At 44.8% G+C, this 17,736-nt stretch overlaps 1 protein-coding gene across 2 annotated transcripts in view; it reads left to right on the plus strand.

Moving 5' to 3' along the window:
• The window catches only part of LOC147414926 (serine/threonine-protein kinase PAK 3), a 33,789-nt gene extending 16,852 nt beyond the window's left edge, over positions 1–16,937 (plus strand). For both annotated transcript variants that reach the window (XM_086470337.1, XM_086470338.1), the window contains 8 exons: positions 3,426–3,489; positions 7,291–7,339; positions 8,455–8,567; positions 9,270–9,387; positions 10,254–10,353; positions 10,772–10,968; positions 15,125–15,262; positions 16,848–16,937. In XM_086470337.1, coding sequence (XP_086326463.1) covers positions 3,426–3,489; positions 7,291–7,339; positions 8,455–8,567; positions 9,270–9,387; positions 10,254–10,353; positions 10,772–10,968; positions 15,125–15,262; positions 16,848–16,937 — 869 coding nt within the window. The remainder of the gene's footprint in view (positions 1–3,425; positions 3,490–7,290; positions 7,340–8,454; positions 8,568–9,269; positions 9,388–10,253; positions 10,354–10,771; positions 10,969–15,124; positions 15,263–16,847) is intronic.
• The last annotated feature ends 799 nt before the right edge of the window (positions 16,938–17,736 follow it).

The raw sequence follows: 17,736 nt of genomic DNA on the forward strand, positions 1-17,736 counted from the left end.
TCCCTGCCCTGCCACTGATGGCTGGTGTGACTGCAGAGGCTGAAGCCTTCCTTAGCTGCGAGATTTCAGGTACTTGTGTAGGGTTCTCTGCACCCTTACAGGTTGACAGGACTATAAAGAACTGAATCTCAGTGCCATTAGGAAGTATCCAAGGGCTAAATTCAATAGCTTTAGCTGAGGGCACAATGAAATAAATTCCAGAGCAGATAGTTACTTGCAGGTATGTCAGCTTATAAAGGGAGGAATTACAGCATCTTCAACTGAGGCTAAATGTTTGAAGCAGGCTTCCTCCATGGTATCTGCAGGTACTCTGCATAACTGAACGTAAATATGCATGTCATTTATTCAAGCTGCTGTGTATGCTGAATTAGGACTAAGCCCTTGAGTTATTGTGGGTTATATCTTTGAAATGTTACATGCTTTCATGCTTTTTCGTTCTTAAGAATTTGATGCCAAGTGAGCAAGGTCTGAAGGTCTGCCTTGGGCAGATTGTGATGTGGATGATGAAAATCTTTTTGTGCGTTCTTGAAGCTATATGAAAACGGGGGTGATGCTTTTTTGGTACAGTCCTGGGCTAATTGTATTTAAGCACATGTGATGGTTGTTTTTTTCTGTTTTGATTTTGTTTTAGCTTGTGTGACTTCTCCACCTTGCCTACTTCCCCCACAATTGATTTTATACTACTTTTAGGAAGATGTCCCCTGCTCTCTTTTATCTCAAATTGTTTTCATAATTCTTTTCTGCATGAAATAACTTGGGTTTTTCTAGAGCCACTTTCATTACAAGTTTTACTAGGGAGTAAAGCCTGTAATATTGAGATAAGATCAAACAGAATTCTGTCTGTAATGAAATCATGAATATGTTCCACTGCAATTATAAAGTAGAAATGGCCCAATTCTGCTTTCTTATCCACTTAATATCCACTTGATAAAGGAAGGTGCTTAAAGACATCAAAATAGCTGATAAGTTTATCTTTTGTCCAGAGTTGGGAGTGCTTCTCTGAACTGGTGCTGCATCCCAGTCACTTTGGTGGTTTTGGTTTTAGTGCTGCCATATTTGATACGTATCGACTTAAGAACAGGAAACCAGCCACAAACAACTAACTTGTGAAAGCAGCTACTCAAGTTTTGAGGAAACACTCCGGAAACCTGAACAGCAAAATCAGGGGCAAATTTGGAAAATTCTTTTTCAAAATATTTGTTCTGCAGTCTTTTTCTTTATTCTTTTCTAATACAAACTTCCGTGAACTTCTGATATCTGTTCTGATAGACACACAGTTCCATTAACTAGCTGAAAATAGCACCTAGCCAGACACCGGCAGCACAGTTTTTCCTCTTGTCCAGCCCAGCACAGGATTATGGCAGTGTTTGGTTTAGTGCTGCAGAGTCTCATGGGGATCCCTGTCTGGGGGATGGTTAAGCTCAGCAATGTGAGCAGGAGGGTAGGCTTTCTCATCTCGCATCCTTTCTTCTAGTCAGTTAAAAGGGAGTCCCAGGGTCTACTGGTCATATTCTTCTTGACTGAAGAGTTATTTTATAGTGGAGACCCACTATAGAGAAGCAGAACAAAAGCGTTGTCTTACGCTAGACGTTTCAGTGAGGTGAAGTTGACCAGGTGCTGAAAGCATGACATGGCTTGGACTCCAGACGAACCTGTTACTCTGCCTCTTGCAGACTGGCACAGTGGGGCAGGACCACTTCAGCCACTTGAGACCCTGTGGGCGTGCTCAGCAGCCAGGCGCTCGCACTGCCGTCAGCAGTGGGCACTGGCTGGCGTTCCTGGAGTGCCGGCTGGGGGCAGCGAGGACCGCAGGGCAAAGGAAGCCTCTTCTCCTGCAGCTCCCATTAGCGATCCTGCCAAGGCCAGCAAAATTATTTTACAGGGAGTGTACCAGGTGGTGGGGATGCCCCGTCGTCTTGCCGTGCTGGCAGGCAGGATTCCTGGCTAGGCATCCAGTCAGATGCCCATTTGGATGCTAAAGCCCTCTGCTCCAAAGAAATGGCCTGGACAGGGGATAGAGGTGTTTGTTCCTACTTACAGTGAATGGTGCATCACCTAGTTTTGTTTTGGATGCATGAGTGAACAAATAAGCATGTGTTTGTATTAGTGATACAGGAATGTTGCCAGATCAGTGAAACAAAATATGCTGTGAAACATTGGAAGTCTTCCTCCTGAACTAATCTTCTTAAAGTATTTCAGTGATGTATGTTCCAAGTTAAATCTTTAGAAGTCATTTGCATTGAGCCATCACCTTAGGCTTCGTTTTTTGTATTTTATCTAGGAAACTACCAGCCCAGAGAAAGCAAGATTGTGGTTTTTTTAACTATTCCTTCAGATTTGTTTGAGTTTATGAGATTTTGGCTCTTTCACTCAACACAAACACAATATTGTAATGACTGCTTGCTTTCCTTCCTGGTCAGACTGCCCGCACCTCCGAGCGGGCCAGAAGCCATCAGGCCGTGCACGCTTTACTTTTGGCCGTCAGTGGCAGATGAGCTGTACAGTAGCTGATGGACCCAGCCTGTCCCACGCCCTGTGCTGGACACGCTGGCCCTGCCTTGCCCTGCCGCAGCGCAGAGCTGCCGGGAGGCGGCAGCAGCCCGTCTGGCCTGGCTTCTGACTCGCCTCCCCTGCACCCCTGAAATGATCAGCATCTGGTTTGTGCAGCTCTGGGTGACACGAGCGCCTGGGGAGCGTTGCTGCTGCTGTTGTCCAGCACGGCTGTGCTTGTTGGGGGAGGTCAGCATGTGTGCAGTGTTGGGAGCGCGAGTCAAATGCTGGTCACTGATCCAAGTCAGGCTGGAGACAAACAGCGTGGTTCATAAAATGGCACAAACAAGGTCGTCTTAGGAACTTAGCCTGGTAATAAATTATAAGGGCCATAGTTCTTAAAGACCTGTAATTATTGATTATAACGGGAGATGCCATTCTTTAAAAACATAAAGGCATTCTTTTGGCAAACCACTGAAACATGGAGAAGATCCCCTCCTGGAAACACTTTGCAATATTCTTCCTGTTCTGCAAGTGGCACCTGTTCATAAACATTGATTCCAGAAGCCAAGGTGCAGTTAATCTTCAGAAGTCTTCAACCTTCTGTTGAGTCGCACAGACTATTTATTCCTAAGACAATGAAGGCTCTGTTGTTCCAGCGCTCATGAATGTTTCTAGACAGCAAACACTTGCATTGGTACTTGTTCTTTTCTGATATCTGGCTCCTGTGAATGTTCCTCCATGTTCTTGGTTTCCTGTCAAGGTAACTCTCCAAAGGACTGTAGAAAATCAGGCTTCGGGGAGACTCTCTGTGTGCTGCGGAGCTGCTTGTGTTGTTGTCGTTGCCTACAAATGGCTCACAGCCCCAGAGAGTGGGGCTGCGTTTCTGACCTGCTGGAAGGCGGAATCTCCATTGTTAATGTTGTTTCTTTCAGGGAGCATTGTGAGCGTGGGAGATCCTAAGAAGAAATACACTCGATTTGAAAAAATCGGGCAAGGGTAAGTCCAGTCACAGTTACTTACACAGAAACACGGGCCAGGTATTTTGCTGGTATAATACCAAGCGTGAAGTCAGGCAAGCTCCCAAGGTGTTCAGACACTGGTTTTAGACTCTCCTGTCTCTCCGTACTGATCAGAGTTCTTAACTGTGGTCAGAAGGCGTCATCAAAGAATACTTGATGCTGGCAGTGTCTTGTCTGCTGTGGCAAGGAGCAGGACCTGGAAGATCTCCTGTCCCTCAAGTTTGTGGCACCCGTTTGCTTATTTTCTTAGGAGAAATCATTTTTGTATGTCTCAAAATACTACGGCCACGCTAGAGAAAGGAGAAACAACTTTATTGCCTGAAAGAGCAGCTTGCAACCCGATAGTTGTCAGATAAATAACAGCTCTCAATAACATTTATTTCACATATTTTGCTTGAAAAATGTTCAGTGATCAGGCTTATAACGGCATAGTTTAGAAACTGAAACTAGAGATGAAATAATAAGCTCTCTTTCCTAGCAGAGGTAGTGAAAAACAACAATTCAGTAATAAACACAGTGTCGATGCACAAAGTACTTGATGAGAAAATGCATCATCTGCCTGATGGCAGAGAACTCGTGGATCTGGCAGGTTTTAGGAGTTTACTGAAAATAATCAACCACGCTATTCCCTTTTGAAGCCCAATTTTGCTTACTGTAAATAGGATTGATTTGAAATATTTCCATGTGATGAGGCAACAACAAAAGAAATTACCTCAAAATTAGGTATCTGACTTGCATTTTAATTGTGGACAGACTCCCTGCTCGGTCAAAGTTTCCTGGGCTGTGTTGTAATTCCAGGAGGGCTAGTGCCATTTGTGTAGCACTAGGATCACGCTGCTGTCAGTGTATGACAGAAGCTTTTTACTGACATCAGGAGACATTTTACTGCCTTAACTGTTTGTGAGGTTTGAACCCAGGGTAGCATGCTGCTGACCTAGAACTGATACATACTGCAGAAAGCCAGGCACGCTCATGCTCTTTCTCTGACAGGCTTTATCATAGATATATCTTGTTTGGTAGGGCACTTGTGGGAAGGTGTTTCTGCTCCATTTATTGAATAAAAACTCTTTTCAGTTTCCAGCTTTGCTTTCTACCCGAAGTTTTGGTTCTTATTGTCATTTGTAAAATGTCAGCGGACACTTAGAGCTTGCCAGACTCTTGAAAGAGAAGTGTCAGCCGAAGAAGTGAGAGTCAGAATAAGCATGCGTGTGAAGCAGATTATTGCTGTCACCGTGAGAATATGACCATCACCCTCACCATCTTTTATTTTGACAGTCCTAGGAGTGAGCTTGTACAAAGTTGCCTCAACAACTGGTGGAAAGACAAGGCTAATATCTGGCCTAAAAGGGTATCTAAATTGATTGCCTTCGGCTTTTAGTACAGCCTGAAGATTGCATGCCCTTCTTACAGAGGAGTGAGTGTGCTGCCATAACCAGCTCAGGACTGTAATGCCGCAGGTCAATTTACCGCGATGGGGAAAGATCCTAAAGAAAAAAATCATCACAAAGGTAATCAAACAGGATGATCAGGAGGAACCAGACTGCTGCATGGCTGGGGTTAGCGTTGTCTTTTTGCAGCAGGGCTGGGCTGAGATGCACTGCCTTGGATGGTGCTGATGTGCTTAGTTGATGCAGGTGCCAGTTCCTGAGCTGGCCGCCTTTGCCATGATTTCGGCACAGTTATGCCAAAGGCACTATTAGTGTTGGAAGCAAGTAGGTTTTTAGTAGTTACTAATGAGAGCGCTGCACGGCAGCAAGAGACGTGGCTGCTCAGAGAACGGCAGGTAGAGAGCAACGTCTTACTTTGAGGAAAAGCAACTTGACTGACACGTAGCACTTTGTGGCTTGATGCAGCTGGTAAGCTAATAAAGGGTGTGATGGTTTTACAGCCACTTTGCAGTGAACAGTAGTCACCAGGCCTGTGCTGAAGAACAGGTCAGCTTCAGTGCTGAATCTCTGGTTTGTCATCTGTCTCCAATTGAGGACTGAAAATGCTGCTGACAGTGGAGGAAACTTAGTTAACTTGTGCTTGATAAAGAGGCTGTGTTTACTCAAGCAGTGTTAGCTCTTGCTAGAATGACAAATTAGTGTGGAGCCATGAGCAGCCTGGGTTCAGGTTGTTTTTTTTTAACTTGTACTGCACCGCATCACAGTACCACAGATCTAATTGTGGGCCCTGGTACTTGCCTAACTGCATTAAACCCAAGAAGTGTTTAAAGGTTAGATACAGATCAGACATTATAGTTGCTTACAAGTAAAAGTTCATAATGCAGAATTGCAGAGCCCTTGCAATTATTTCACAGCTTTACTTAAATTACTCACCTTTATCTAAACTCCTCACAGATAGCCTGGAGCATACCAAAAGCATCCTAATTTAAATAGCTGTTTTTAAATAAACCCTGACAGGACTTTGCTTAGGAGGTACAGCACAGCGTTAGCAAGTCTGAATAAGTGGTGTTGGCTTTTTATGAAAACAAATTGGATTAATCTCGACAATTAGTTGTAGGAAAATGCATTTGCATTTATATTAAAAGAATACATAGCATGCCCAATGAGAACATTGTTCTCGACACAGACACACGGTCTCTGGTGACTGCTGAATTAAAATGCTTCAGAAATATTTCAGCCTGCAGGTGAACAAACAAGCTGAGGGATCATGTAAAAATGAGCAAACTGATTTTGGCATTTTCAGTCAGTGGGACACTTGCTGGATGCGTGTTCCTGCTTCTCAAAATTCCCACCCTGGCTCTCCCTTGCCTCACTGCCCACGCAGATGGGGGCTTCTTAAATGATGGCAGTGTAAACCTGTGGTTTAGCTCAGAAGAAAGCCCCATGAGGGTTTACAAGCCTGCAGTTGTTTTTAAACCCAAAGGGGTTTCCTCTGATCGTGGCCTATCCAGCCCTTTGCATCATTACAGGGGAAGAACCTCTTTTAAGGAGAGGCAGATGGCAAACAAAACCCCACACTGACTAGTCTGCAGGTGACTGTGCTGTTTATTTCTGGTGGCTTTACAACACAACCTATGTCTGCGACAGAAGCAAAACGTAGACACCACGAAGAGTCCTTAACGTGTCTGGTGCATCTAACACAAGCAGCTGCTGATGCCTCGTAGACACACAGAGAAGCTAAGGATCCTCTGTTTTGTGTAGTTCTCCATTTGTGTGTGAAATAAAACGTGCCGTAACCTGCTCTAGCTATGACCTCGCGGTGTGACTGGAGAATAGTTTCCTTGCATGCTGGAGAAAGCTGTGTCTAGGTCCTTTCCTCAAATGGCTGGCACACGTATTCAGGGCTCTCAGAATGACTGCATGGTGTTGCCTGAGTTTTGCAGATAGATCCAAATAAGAGGTCTGAGAAGGCACAACTAGACTGTGTGTGCATTACATTCTCTGGAAAGAAACCACACCCACTCACCAAAAAAAAGGAAAAAAAAAGAAGAGGAAAAACTAAAGCCCAACAGAGCAAAACTGGAGAAAATGGGAAAAGATTTAAATATATTATTTTCCCGTTTTTGTAGACACCCCGCCCTTCAGTTTTGAACTAAAATTATTTAGTATGAACATTGGAGATTAGCACCAGCCCTTTCTCTTCATGTTGGACATCAGTTTTCTCTTGGATAAAGGGGGCTGGTGGGCTGCTGCACTGTGCGCTGCTGGCTGAGGGAGTGCAGGAACCAAGGTGTTTTAGAAACACTAGAGGCAGCAGAGATCTCCTGTCAGGGCTTTCACTTACAGGGTCTAAACCACTGCTCATTTCTTCACTGCTCTTTTGTCTCTAGGGCGTCTGGAACTGTTTATACAGCAATCGACATTGCCACGGGACAAGAGGTAAGTGTCAACAGCCCCAGCAGATTTTGCAGGTGTTCAGTGCTTTTCCCCCCGGTGCGAACTGTGGCTGGGCTTTCGGATCGCCAGGAGATCTTTACTGCCAAGGCTGCTGTTCCTCTGAAGCACAGACTGGCGCCAGCCTGCAACATAGCTCATGTGCTGTCTTCAGGTTTTCGGGGAAAGCTCTTTAAGGACCACGTGGTTCTGTGCCTCAGGAACTGAGCGCTTGCTGCAGCTCTCCACTCTCCAGCAACCATTACACCGAGGGGTTGATTAATGCCTGAAAAGGTGCCTGCGAATTCCTGAGGGGAGGCGCTGGTCCCCCTGGAATCAGTTAGAGCCTTGGTGCTCTCTGTGCTTGGGCTGATGCTTCAGCCATCACTGTCAAGGCCAATTGTAAGAGAATTGGTTTTTTACTTACTCTGTCTTCAGAACAGGTTGGTGCTCTCCAAAGTATTGTTGTTCCCCGGCTGGCACCATGTTACATGGATTATTGTTTTTAAACGCGGAAAAGCATTGCAAATCTTAACTGTGTGAAAGAATGGTGTTTAGAGTTGCAAAATCAAAGTTCAAGATCTTAGGAAGTGTTAGGATCATATTTTCTTTGCATAACCTTAAGAATCTTTTTAGTACAGCATTTGATACAGAAGGTACATTTGAGTTTGCTTTCAGTGATGCAGTCAAGAATAACAGCAGTTGCTGAAATAATGATCAAAAAATCACGTAATTGCTGAAGCATTACCAGCCGTTTTGTTTTTGCAGTAACAAAATCACTTCCTGCTTGCAAAATGTGCATGACTAGTAATAGTGATGATAAACTGAGGCATTTGAAAAGAATGTAGGTCCAGAGAGGGCTGTTAGAGATTTGTGGCTGATAGTTTAAAGACCATTTTTACAGATTCACCAATCAAAATATACATGGCCACGTGTCCTGTAAGTAGCAGCCGAGCTAGCAGAGAAACAGGGTGTTGTAGTGTGAGTTGCTGACCTCTTATGTCTAGGAACAGGACAGCTTGGCAGAGCTCTGCTACGTCATTCCAAAAACACTCCCTCCATGTTCATTCTGATCTCGTGCAACCGACTGCTCAAATTAATGGTTTTCCATGTCCTTTTAGGTGGCCATAAAGCAAATGAATCTCCAACAACAGCCAAAAAAGGAACTAATTATTAATGAAATCCTGGTCATGAGGGAAAATAAGAACCCCAATATTGTTAACTATTTAGACAGGTAAGTAGTTCTGGTACAATCACATGAATGTTCCTTTACGTACTGCAAGCCAAAGATTAAAAACCCTTTTGGTCTCTGGCAGAAAATTGACCTCTTTTATTGTTTATCTGCTCATATAAAATTTATGGGAGAAGATTGTGTTTTGTCTGCATTAATCTTTTCTGGCATATATAGTTTGAAGGCAGTTTTCAAAAGCCCAGATCAGCCATATCTTACTAAAACAACAGCCTGTAAGTTCACTACCTTCGTGGTTTTTTGTGCCTGGGTTTTTTGTTGTCTCTGAGTGTATTTTATGTAAGGTTTTCCAGACTGTTGACCGATGTCTGTCCTCAGTGGTACACGCCCTCCTACGGTGGACAAGTATGAAAGTTGTGTTGCCTTGTTTCTGGAGCTGATCCTGGAATTGGTGTGTTAAGATGATGAACCAGTTGACGTGCTACCTCCTGGTTCAAGATTTATCTTTGCTGGTACTAAACTGCATTTTTCACTTGCTTGCCATCTAAGACACCTAATTTTTCACTTACCTGCCTTTCTTGTTTAGACCGGACAGTTTCTAGGTACGTATAGCCTAGAAGGAATGTCCAGTCCTTTTCGTCTGTCTTCATTTAGAAATGGCCTGGAAACCAAAACCAAGTGCAGTCTTTTTCCTGAGGTTATTTAGCTCTGCCTGTTCACCTGAGTGCCATTGTTTTCTTCTTTCAGCTACCTGGTCGGCGATGAGCTCTGGGTGGTTATGGAATACTTGGCCGGAGGCTCTTTAACCGATGTTGTTACGGAGACCTGTATGGATGAAGGACAGATCGCAGCTGTCTGTAGGGAGGTAAGGGATCTAGCGTGTGCTTCCTCTTCCCTGGCCAGGATGGTATTTCTGAACAGGTGGTAAGAACAAGAGGGATTTCATCTTGAGAGCTTTGTTTCTGTGTTGCTTTTAGAATATGGAGAAGAAAGAGCACCTTAAGTGAACTCCCTGCCGGTATCACTGCGCTTACTATACCCTGTCATTACTCTCTTGAATACTGTTATTGTATTTTCTCTTTTTTTTTCTCTTTTTTTTTTTTTTTTTTTAGTTTTACTCTTCTCAACTCTGCCTCTAAATTTAAACACGTGCCTGGAGCGTGTCTGTCCTGCATTCCTTGCCCATAAAAGCAAACATGCTGGTGGCACAATTTTAAAGTAACAGCAAAGAAAAGTAGAGATTCATTTGTCACAGTCCTCAGCTTAAAAGGATAGCATGCCACCCAAAAAGGTGTTTACTCCTGAAAAAAGAGTGACATGCTATTTCCAAATCTGCTCTAGAGCCTGACAATAAACCCTCTGTCATGCAACCGCCCACCCAACAGTGATCCACTTCATACCGAAGGGAGGGACTTTCTCATTTTGGCAAACAATGGTTTGTCGTACGGATGGAGATAGCACACTGAGTGCAGCAGCAGCCCTGCTGTCTGCGCTTTCAGGGGCTACTCTGTGACAGTAATGGACATTTCTCTTTCCAAACCTGTTACGCCTTCATTTAGAAAGTTATTATTTTAACAGTGTTGAAGGAGCAAGCTGTTCCTCTTGATGGCGCAATTTTCCGGCATTACTCACAATTCCTCTAGAAATTAAATCTTTTAGCAGCCTTTCCTTTCTTGTGTGATGAAATCAGGTCATCAGTTTTTACCCCCATGTTTCTTTGTTATCTATCAGTGCCTGCAAGCCCTGGATTTCCTTCACTCAAACCAAGTGATTCACAGAGACATCAAAAGCGACAATATTCTTCTGGGAATGGATGGATCTGTCAAATTGAGTAGGTATTCTTGGTCAGACTGTGGCATGGGGCTGCTTTTGACTGACTGCCAGTTCCCCAAAAGCGATGCCTGTGGTAGTGCACTGACCACTGCTGCAAGCTGCGAGCCCCATTCCAACGTGCAGAGAGGGGTAGAAAGGAAAAAGGTGTTGTAAAGAGTGGCTTTGGTTTGTGTATGGCCCTTCCAGCAGGAGAGATGTCCAGTCTAAAGCTTCAAGTAAACAAAAGCCACTGCAGGAAACTTGAGGGGTTTTTTAATGGCCACTTAAGGATTTCCTTGGCTACAGCACTGAGTAAAGAGAGCACGGCCGCTTTTCCAGACAGATTCAACAACGTGTTCTCAGGCATGCAGTGGGGGTTTCTTTTGCTTGCTTTCATAATTCAAGCTGCCTTTAACCACATTTTTTTTTCTCCTCAGCTGATTTTGGCTTCTGTGCTCAAATCACCCCTGAGCAGAGTAAACGGAGCACAATGGTCGGGACTCCTTACTGGATGGCACCAGAAGTGGTGACAAGAAAAGCGTATGGCCCCAAAGTGGACATCTGGTCACTTGGGATCATGGCAATAGAAATGGTGGAAGGAGAACCTCCTTACCTTAATGAAAATCCTCTCAGGGTAAGGTGCACATAAAATCCCAGTCACATCAGCTGGAAGTAGTTCCCCCAGGACCCGCTTCTAAAACTGTCACCGGAGCATCTCAGCATACACTGTAGCTTTGGTTGTGTCAAGGGGAGAACCTCCAAAGAGCAGTGACATGTAGCCAGGTCAGGAATGTGCCACTTTTGCCTTCAACGATGCTTGAAATATCTCGTGCGGTTTTTGAACTCTCTTTGAGCTGTATCTCTGAATGACAGCAGTTTTTCAGCGGCCAGTTTTTGTGAAAAGCATTCCGACTGTATCTACAGGCAGAGAAGTCTTTTCAAACTCGGGTCAGTGCCGCCGGCTTAACTGATCCTTTCAGGAAGTGTCACTGGTTATAGAAATGCCATAATTATTCATTAGCAAATAACTTTCTAAAAGGATGTTTTAGCACAGATACTTGTAGTAAACTAATGTATCTTTAATGTTTTGCAGTTTTCAGTTTTATCCTCATTTCTTAAAATTAAATGACCGGTTCTTATCCCAAATGAGTATGTAATAGTGCAGGAACGTATACCAAGTTAAAACCTCATGACTGGTAGCTGAAACAAAGTTAAATGCTGCACAGTTAATTGCTGATAGGAGGTAGGAATTTATGAGGAAATTAATTTTGACCTATGTGTATACATAGATCATTTTTGTGAAGGCTAGAATTAAAATAGAGCATGACGTGTAGCTTTTCTCGTAGCAGTAAGGCTGCACCCTCTCTGGTCTATGGCACCCAGACTGTGTACTGCAGGCTGAAAGAAGAAACAGAACAGTCAGGAAATACCCCCTGGCAGGCTGCTTAAGAAAGGAATACAACAACTACACCAATGTCAGTCTTCCACTCTGTTTGAACAAAGGTTCCTGAGTTTTCTTGGAAGACTTCTTTGGGTTCGGTAGGTGCCCTGGAGTTTCTGGTTCCAGTGCACGCACCAGGAGCGGTGTGCGTTGTGCCACCTCGTGAGGGGGGATAAGAAACAAACAGGTTTGGGTTCAGCCTGATGCTGAGTAAGCTGAGTGCACCGTAGCTGGCAGGGTGGCAGTAGGCCTGTGTCACTGGTTTGGAGGCTGAAAACTCCCAGCTTCCTTAACCTCAAGTGTTGATTAGGGCTCCTCAAGAAGCCTCAGGTCAACTGTTAAGAGGGGAACTGGATTTCTTTTCTCTGATCAAATTCACATTCAGTTATTCCTGTCCTTGCCTAGATGATTTGAGATGCTCTTTTTCTCCGTACATGCCTCATCTCCTGCTGGAGTTAAGATCAGCATCTTCAGGTGTCTGAGTAAAATTGCAGGAGATTAAAATCAGGCATCTGGAGTTGGTACCATCTGTGTTCGCTTCCTGGACTCTTTTGCAGAGGTGGTTGCCCCTGAGCTAAGAGCAGTGAACAGCTTGTGATGGACCGCCTGAAGTTCCCCAGTTATCAGCTGGTTTTATTCAAGTAAATCAACCCCAGCGGGGACAGGATCCTTCTGCTGTGGTATGTGGAATCACAGACTTCAGCGAGAGGTCTCAGCTGCATCCAAACAGGAGGGCTTATAAGCAAGACCTGTGTTTACAGGTCAGATTTTTAGCTGATGGCCCACAATAGTTGTTTGGTTTAATAGTCACATTTAGACCACATCCAGGGAATTCTGCAAAGCCTGGAAACAAACGGATGCTCTTTCAAATCTTTGTGAATGAGTGTTTTAATAATGGAAGACACACAGCAGCTTCAGTCACTGACATTAATTTAAATACATAAATACACTATAAGGGCATTAAAGGATCATTAATCATAGAGTTAACACCAGCCTTAATGTAGATGCGTTTGTTGTTTTCCACATGTAAAGCAAGCGCATCCCCTCTTGCTCAGGCTCTTTCCAGCCTATCCAGAACTCACAGAAATGAACCATTTTCCAACCATGAATGTCGTGGATATTTCTGTGATAGTGTTTGTTTTCTCTCACTGTGCTTTCCTTCCATCAGGCGTATGCCTGGGGCCTAAGGGACAAATATTAGTGTGGTAAATATCCTTTGAAATGCCTGTTGGACCTCCCCAGTTTGAGTTTTAAAAAAGCCCAACAAACCAAACCCTAAGCATTTCTGTTTGCTTTTTCATTTCTTAACCACAGTGCATCGATTTTCCTCAAAACTGTAGCATGTTTTCCAAATGCTGTGGATCTTCTACAGTTTCAGGCTTCTAAATCATCTGTATGTTGTGCTGTCATGTATGCGGGTGCCCTGGATAACTTTAGGATATCGTTTTCACAGGCGGCAGCTGTACTCGTATGCCAAATCTGTACTTGTTTCTTGGTACAGAAATTGTTAACAGAAATGGTTAAACAAATTCGTGAGCTTACTGCCCCTTTGCAGCTACCGCAAACACTCATTTCCTTTGTACTGTACTTGTTTTTCTCTGCCAGCTGTATCATAGGAAAGCAAAAGATATATGACAAGAAGGTACTTCAGCTTCCCATAGACCTTTTTCTGTTGTCGTAGAACTATTTAAAAGTTGCAGTACCCAGCTAAAGATGACTCAGATGATTCGTGTTCTGTGAAGAAACGAGCAACTGAAAGAGCTCCATTTGTCCTGGCACTCCTGTTTCACAGTCAGGTAGATGTAGCTGGAATAACATTTCCAAGGCTGACATCAGTGCTGTATTCCTTTACTGCAGGGGAAGTGACATCTCTCAGGCAGCACAATCTAAACGTCATGAGGACAGGCACTTTGGCTCACCGCTGTGCCCGGTGCCCGAGGTCAGCTGCAGATGGACAGGCTAAGACTGATTTTGTGACATTTATCTTGTGGGAAAAGTAAAGAAACTTCCTTTTTTTGTTTTTACTCTAGGATAGTTCATTTGACTTTTTAGGCCTGGAAATTTTCCTCTGTATTTAAGAGGATAGTAACAAAGTCAATTTGGTCACCGTCTATTTAAATGCCAGTCGTGCAGAGCTGTTCTTGTCATGGCAGACATCTTTATGGAAGACTCCTAGGCCTATTTCTATTATTATTACTGCATATTGGAGACATATTCTGCAAGTTTAAGTTGGAAGAGTTCAAAATGTTTCTCTTGCATTTCTAAAGAATATCTTGCAAAAGCAGAATGAACTCATCTGTCTGGCTGCTCAGCATGTTAGACCTTGGTTACGAGTGTACCACACTGGATAATGCTCGCCCGATGTTTTGCAAAATTACATTCTAATTCCTTGCCCTGAGGAATATCAGGAAGACTTCCTAAGCTATATGAACACTGTCAGCTGCATGGAAGTGAGTGTCCTTGGCTTTCCTTAAGAAACCTAAGCCTAGCTTAGGCTAGATGCTGTCGAGGAGGAGAAAGGATGGAATTTTCAAGTGTTTGGGTAGGCCTGTGGTGCACAGAATGACTGTGAATTCAGATGAGCAGCTGGACATTTATGCACATCATGGAAGGGAATTCACAGAGGACTCAACCCTTAACACAGACAAATACTCCCAGTTCTCAGGTAACACTTCGCTTTGGGTTTTAAGTTGTTCCAGCTCTTCTGTCTATGAAGATGACCCTGAAAACATGAAACAAGTGTAATAGATTTAAGGTTACATTTCCTAAAACCAAAAATAGATTAAAAAACTTTTCTAAAACAGTGGTTTTGAGAGATGAACTACCCTCCAGTTCTTCTCACTTGGGAAGCTTGTCTGAAACATGAAGATTATAGTTTAAAGGCAGCATAGTCTATTCTGGTTCTTGTCCAGTAACCATGTTTGTCTAGAACAGAGCAAAAAAACTTGACTCCCTTTGTTTTCTGGGAACTGTACTTTAGGGAGCAGTGAGCACTGCAGAGATGCATGTTATGTAAAAATCCTTTGAAGGAATACAGCTAGACCAAATTCACTCTTTCAAATAGCCAGCAAAGCTGGTGTCAGTCGTTGGAGAAGCAAAATGTGCTTTTGCTGATGTAGTTGATACTCACTAGGTCACCCCATGAAATCAGCTGTCAAGGCAAGACCAATGTGATGTTGGAGTAGCTGTGGCTGTATGCGGGGTTTTTTGTAGCTACAGAAAAACCATCTCTAACCCTCTGCCAGGGAAGAAACTGGGACTGGAGTCTGGACCTTAAAAAATGGGCTCTGTATGAGCAGTTACGGATAAGAAAGAAACAGGTGGAGTCTCGTGTTTGTTTTTTCTCTAGGCGCTGTATCTGATAGCTACGAACGGGACACCAGAGCTGCAGAACCCCGAGCGATTGTCCGCTGTGTTTCGCGACTTTCTGAACTGCTGCCTGGAGATGGACGTGGACAGGCGAGGGTCTGCCAAGGAACTTCTGCAGGTAGAACGCGAAGCGGCTGCGAGTGAAAGAGCTGTACTGTGTAATGGTTTTCTCATCAGCTAAACTCGAAGGCATCAGAGGGAGCCCCCTCGTATTGGTCTCCAGTCTTGGTGCTTTTCAGATGAAAAATAAGTGGAATCACAGGCTGGTTTGGGCTGGAAGGGACCTTTCAAGGCCCTGTAGTCCAAACCCCTGCAGGAAGCAGGGACATCTTCAGCTACATCAGGTTGCTCAGAGCCCCCTCCAACCTCACCTTCCATGTCTCCAGGGATGGGGCTTCTACCGCCTCTCTGGGCAGCCTGTGCCAGTGTTTCACCACCCTCAGTGTAAAAAATGTCTTCCTTGTATCTGGTCTGAATCTGCCCTCTTGTAGTTTGAAACCGTCACCCCTTGTCCTGTTGCAACAGGCCCTGCTAAAGGGTCCCTCCCCACCTTTCTCACAGGCCCACTTTAAGCACTGGAAGGCCGCTAGAAGGTCTCCCCGGAGCCTTCTCTTCTCCAGGCTGAACAAGCCCAACTCGCTCAGCCTGTTCCGTCCCTCTGATCGTTTCTGTGGCCCTATTTTGTATTTTGGTAGTATATTCAGTTTTACACGGTGGCAAAATAGCCAAAGTGCAGCGATACCAGGTGCAGAGGCCTGAAATGGGGTTGGGGACTAGTGTATACAGAGATGACCAGGGAGGAGCGCAGTGACATCAGTCACAGGCAAGCGGTCAGAGACTTGGCTGTGGGAAGGAAGGGGCTGTGGGTGCTCCCTGTGAGCATCAGAGAGGCCCTGGCTTGTCCATCCTGCCCCACTCTTAGAGGTTTCTGCTGCTGAGCCCCACTTTTAGAGGTTTCTGCCACCAAAACAGGGACGGCTGAGCAGGACGTGTCACAACTCCTTCTGTTGCCTGGCAGAGTCGAGTAGATGAAAACTGCTGCAGGTTTAGGGCCAGTTTTGTGGGAGATAGGGAGTGGCGCCGTGTGCCACTTGGCTGTCCCTGCTGTGAAGGTGCCAGCCAGCGCAGGAGGGGCAGGGGATGGGGTGGTAGGCACTGCCATCCCTGCAACCCAGAGCTGAGTCCATCAATCAGCGCTATGTCCCTTGTCTCCCTGCTCTTTTGGTGCTGAACACCTGTACCTCAGTGGCCTTCAGAAGAGCACATGGGCCTAAATACCACTGCGATCAACGTTTCCTAGAGGTACTGGCCTTGCCTGAGGAACGGCTTGTGCCCCTCATCTCTTCTGGCAACTAAAATAGCCCGTGTCTTCAGAAAACAGGAGCCTAAGTAAGCATTTGGAGTCTCCTGAAAGGAACAAGGCCCTGGGACAGCAAGCAGCATTCCCAGAGCGCTGGCAGGGCCAAAATGCCAGCAAGCTGAAGACACCTTGCTAAATGGATTAATCGAATGATGGGCCATGGTTGCCTGTGATAGCAAGGGACGGGACTAGAAGATGCAGGTGCAGATGGTCCCCTCGGTCCTATTTCTGCATGTTCCTGGTAACCAGCGAAATACTGCTTGAGCCTGTCAGTAACTGGGTTTGGAAAGTAACGGTTCCTTTCTTTTTTCTTTTTTCTTTTTTCTTTTTTTCCTTTGGGCAGCACCCATTTTTAAAGTTAGCCAAGCCTCTCTCCAGCCTGACTCCTCTGATCATTGCAGCAAAGGAAGCAATTAAAAACAGCAGCCGCTAGCACTTCACAACGGCTTTCTCCCACCTCAGCTCAGCGCAAGACTGAGAAGAAAAACTCTGTAAAACCTCAACTCTTGTGCTGCAGGACAGATGGACAGATGAACAAACCAACGGTCACAGTCATGGTGGTATGAGGGAGAACAACCCAGTCCCTCGAGTAAAAATTTATTGTTTGTCTTCTTCCTGCTTCCTGGCTCCTTAATTTATTTTTAAGATGAAACAGGGCTTAAGACGGAGAGGTAATGACCGAAAATGCTTTGCTGCCTCAACCGTTTCCAAGGTAAAGCAAATGGAGTTGGACGATTCTCTTCCTTCTCACCCTGTGAATAAGCTGTACCTTCACTTTTAAATTGTCAGTTGTTTCGTAGAGACGGAAAGTCCCTTTTATGGTTGGGCTTTTTTGGTAAGGTTTGGAATTGGAGAAGGGTCTCCTTCATTCATCAACTCCAGACTGCACTGCCTTTTCAGTACAGCCTACTTGCTGGTATGTGCCCAGTCATGGTCCTTCTGGAGGAGGAAGAAATTAAATTGCATTTCCAACCAAAAATGGATCGGGAGTGGGGCAGGCAAGACCTCCTGTTGCGAATCAGGCTTTCAGCTGTGAATGCATCGTGTTTCGGTTCTTGACCATTTGATTTGTATAACTAATTGTAATCTGTTTGCCTGGATGAGAGTCTTTAGTACAATGAAAAAGCAGAAAGGTCAGTCCGTGTGCTCAGAAAGGGCTCGTCTGATGCAAAGCTGCAAGAGAAAGAGGAGGTGAGAGCGGGCCCAGCCTTGCCTGGTGCTGAGCGCCAGCA

Source organism: Leptosomus discolor, chromosome 9 (assembly GCF_034619465.1).
Source record: "Leptosomus discolor isolate bLepDis1 chromosome 9, bLepDis1.hap2, whole genome shotgun sequence".
Taxonomy (NCBI): domain Eukaryota; kingdom Metazoa; phylum Chordata; class Aves; order Leptosomiformes; family Leptosomidae; genus Leptosomus; species Leptosomus discolor.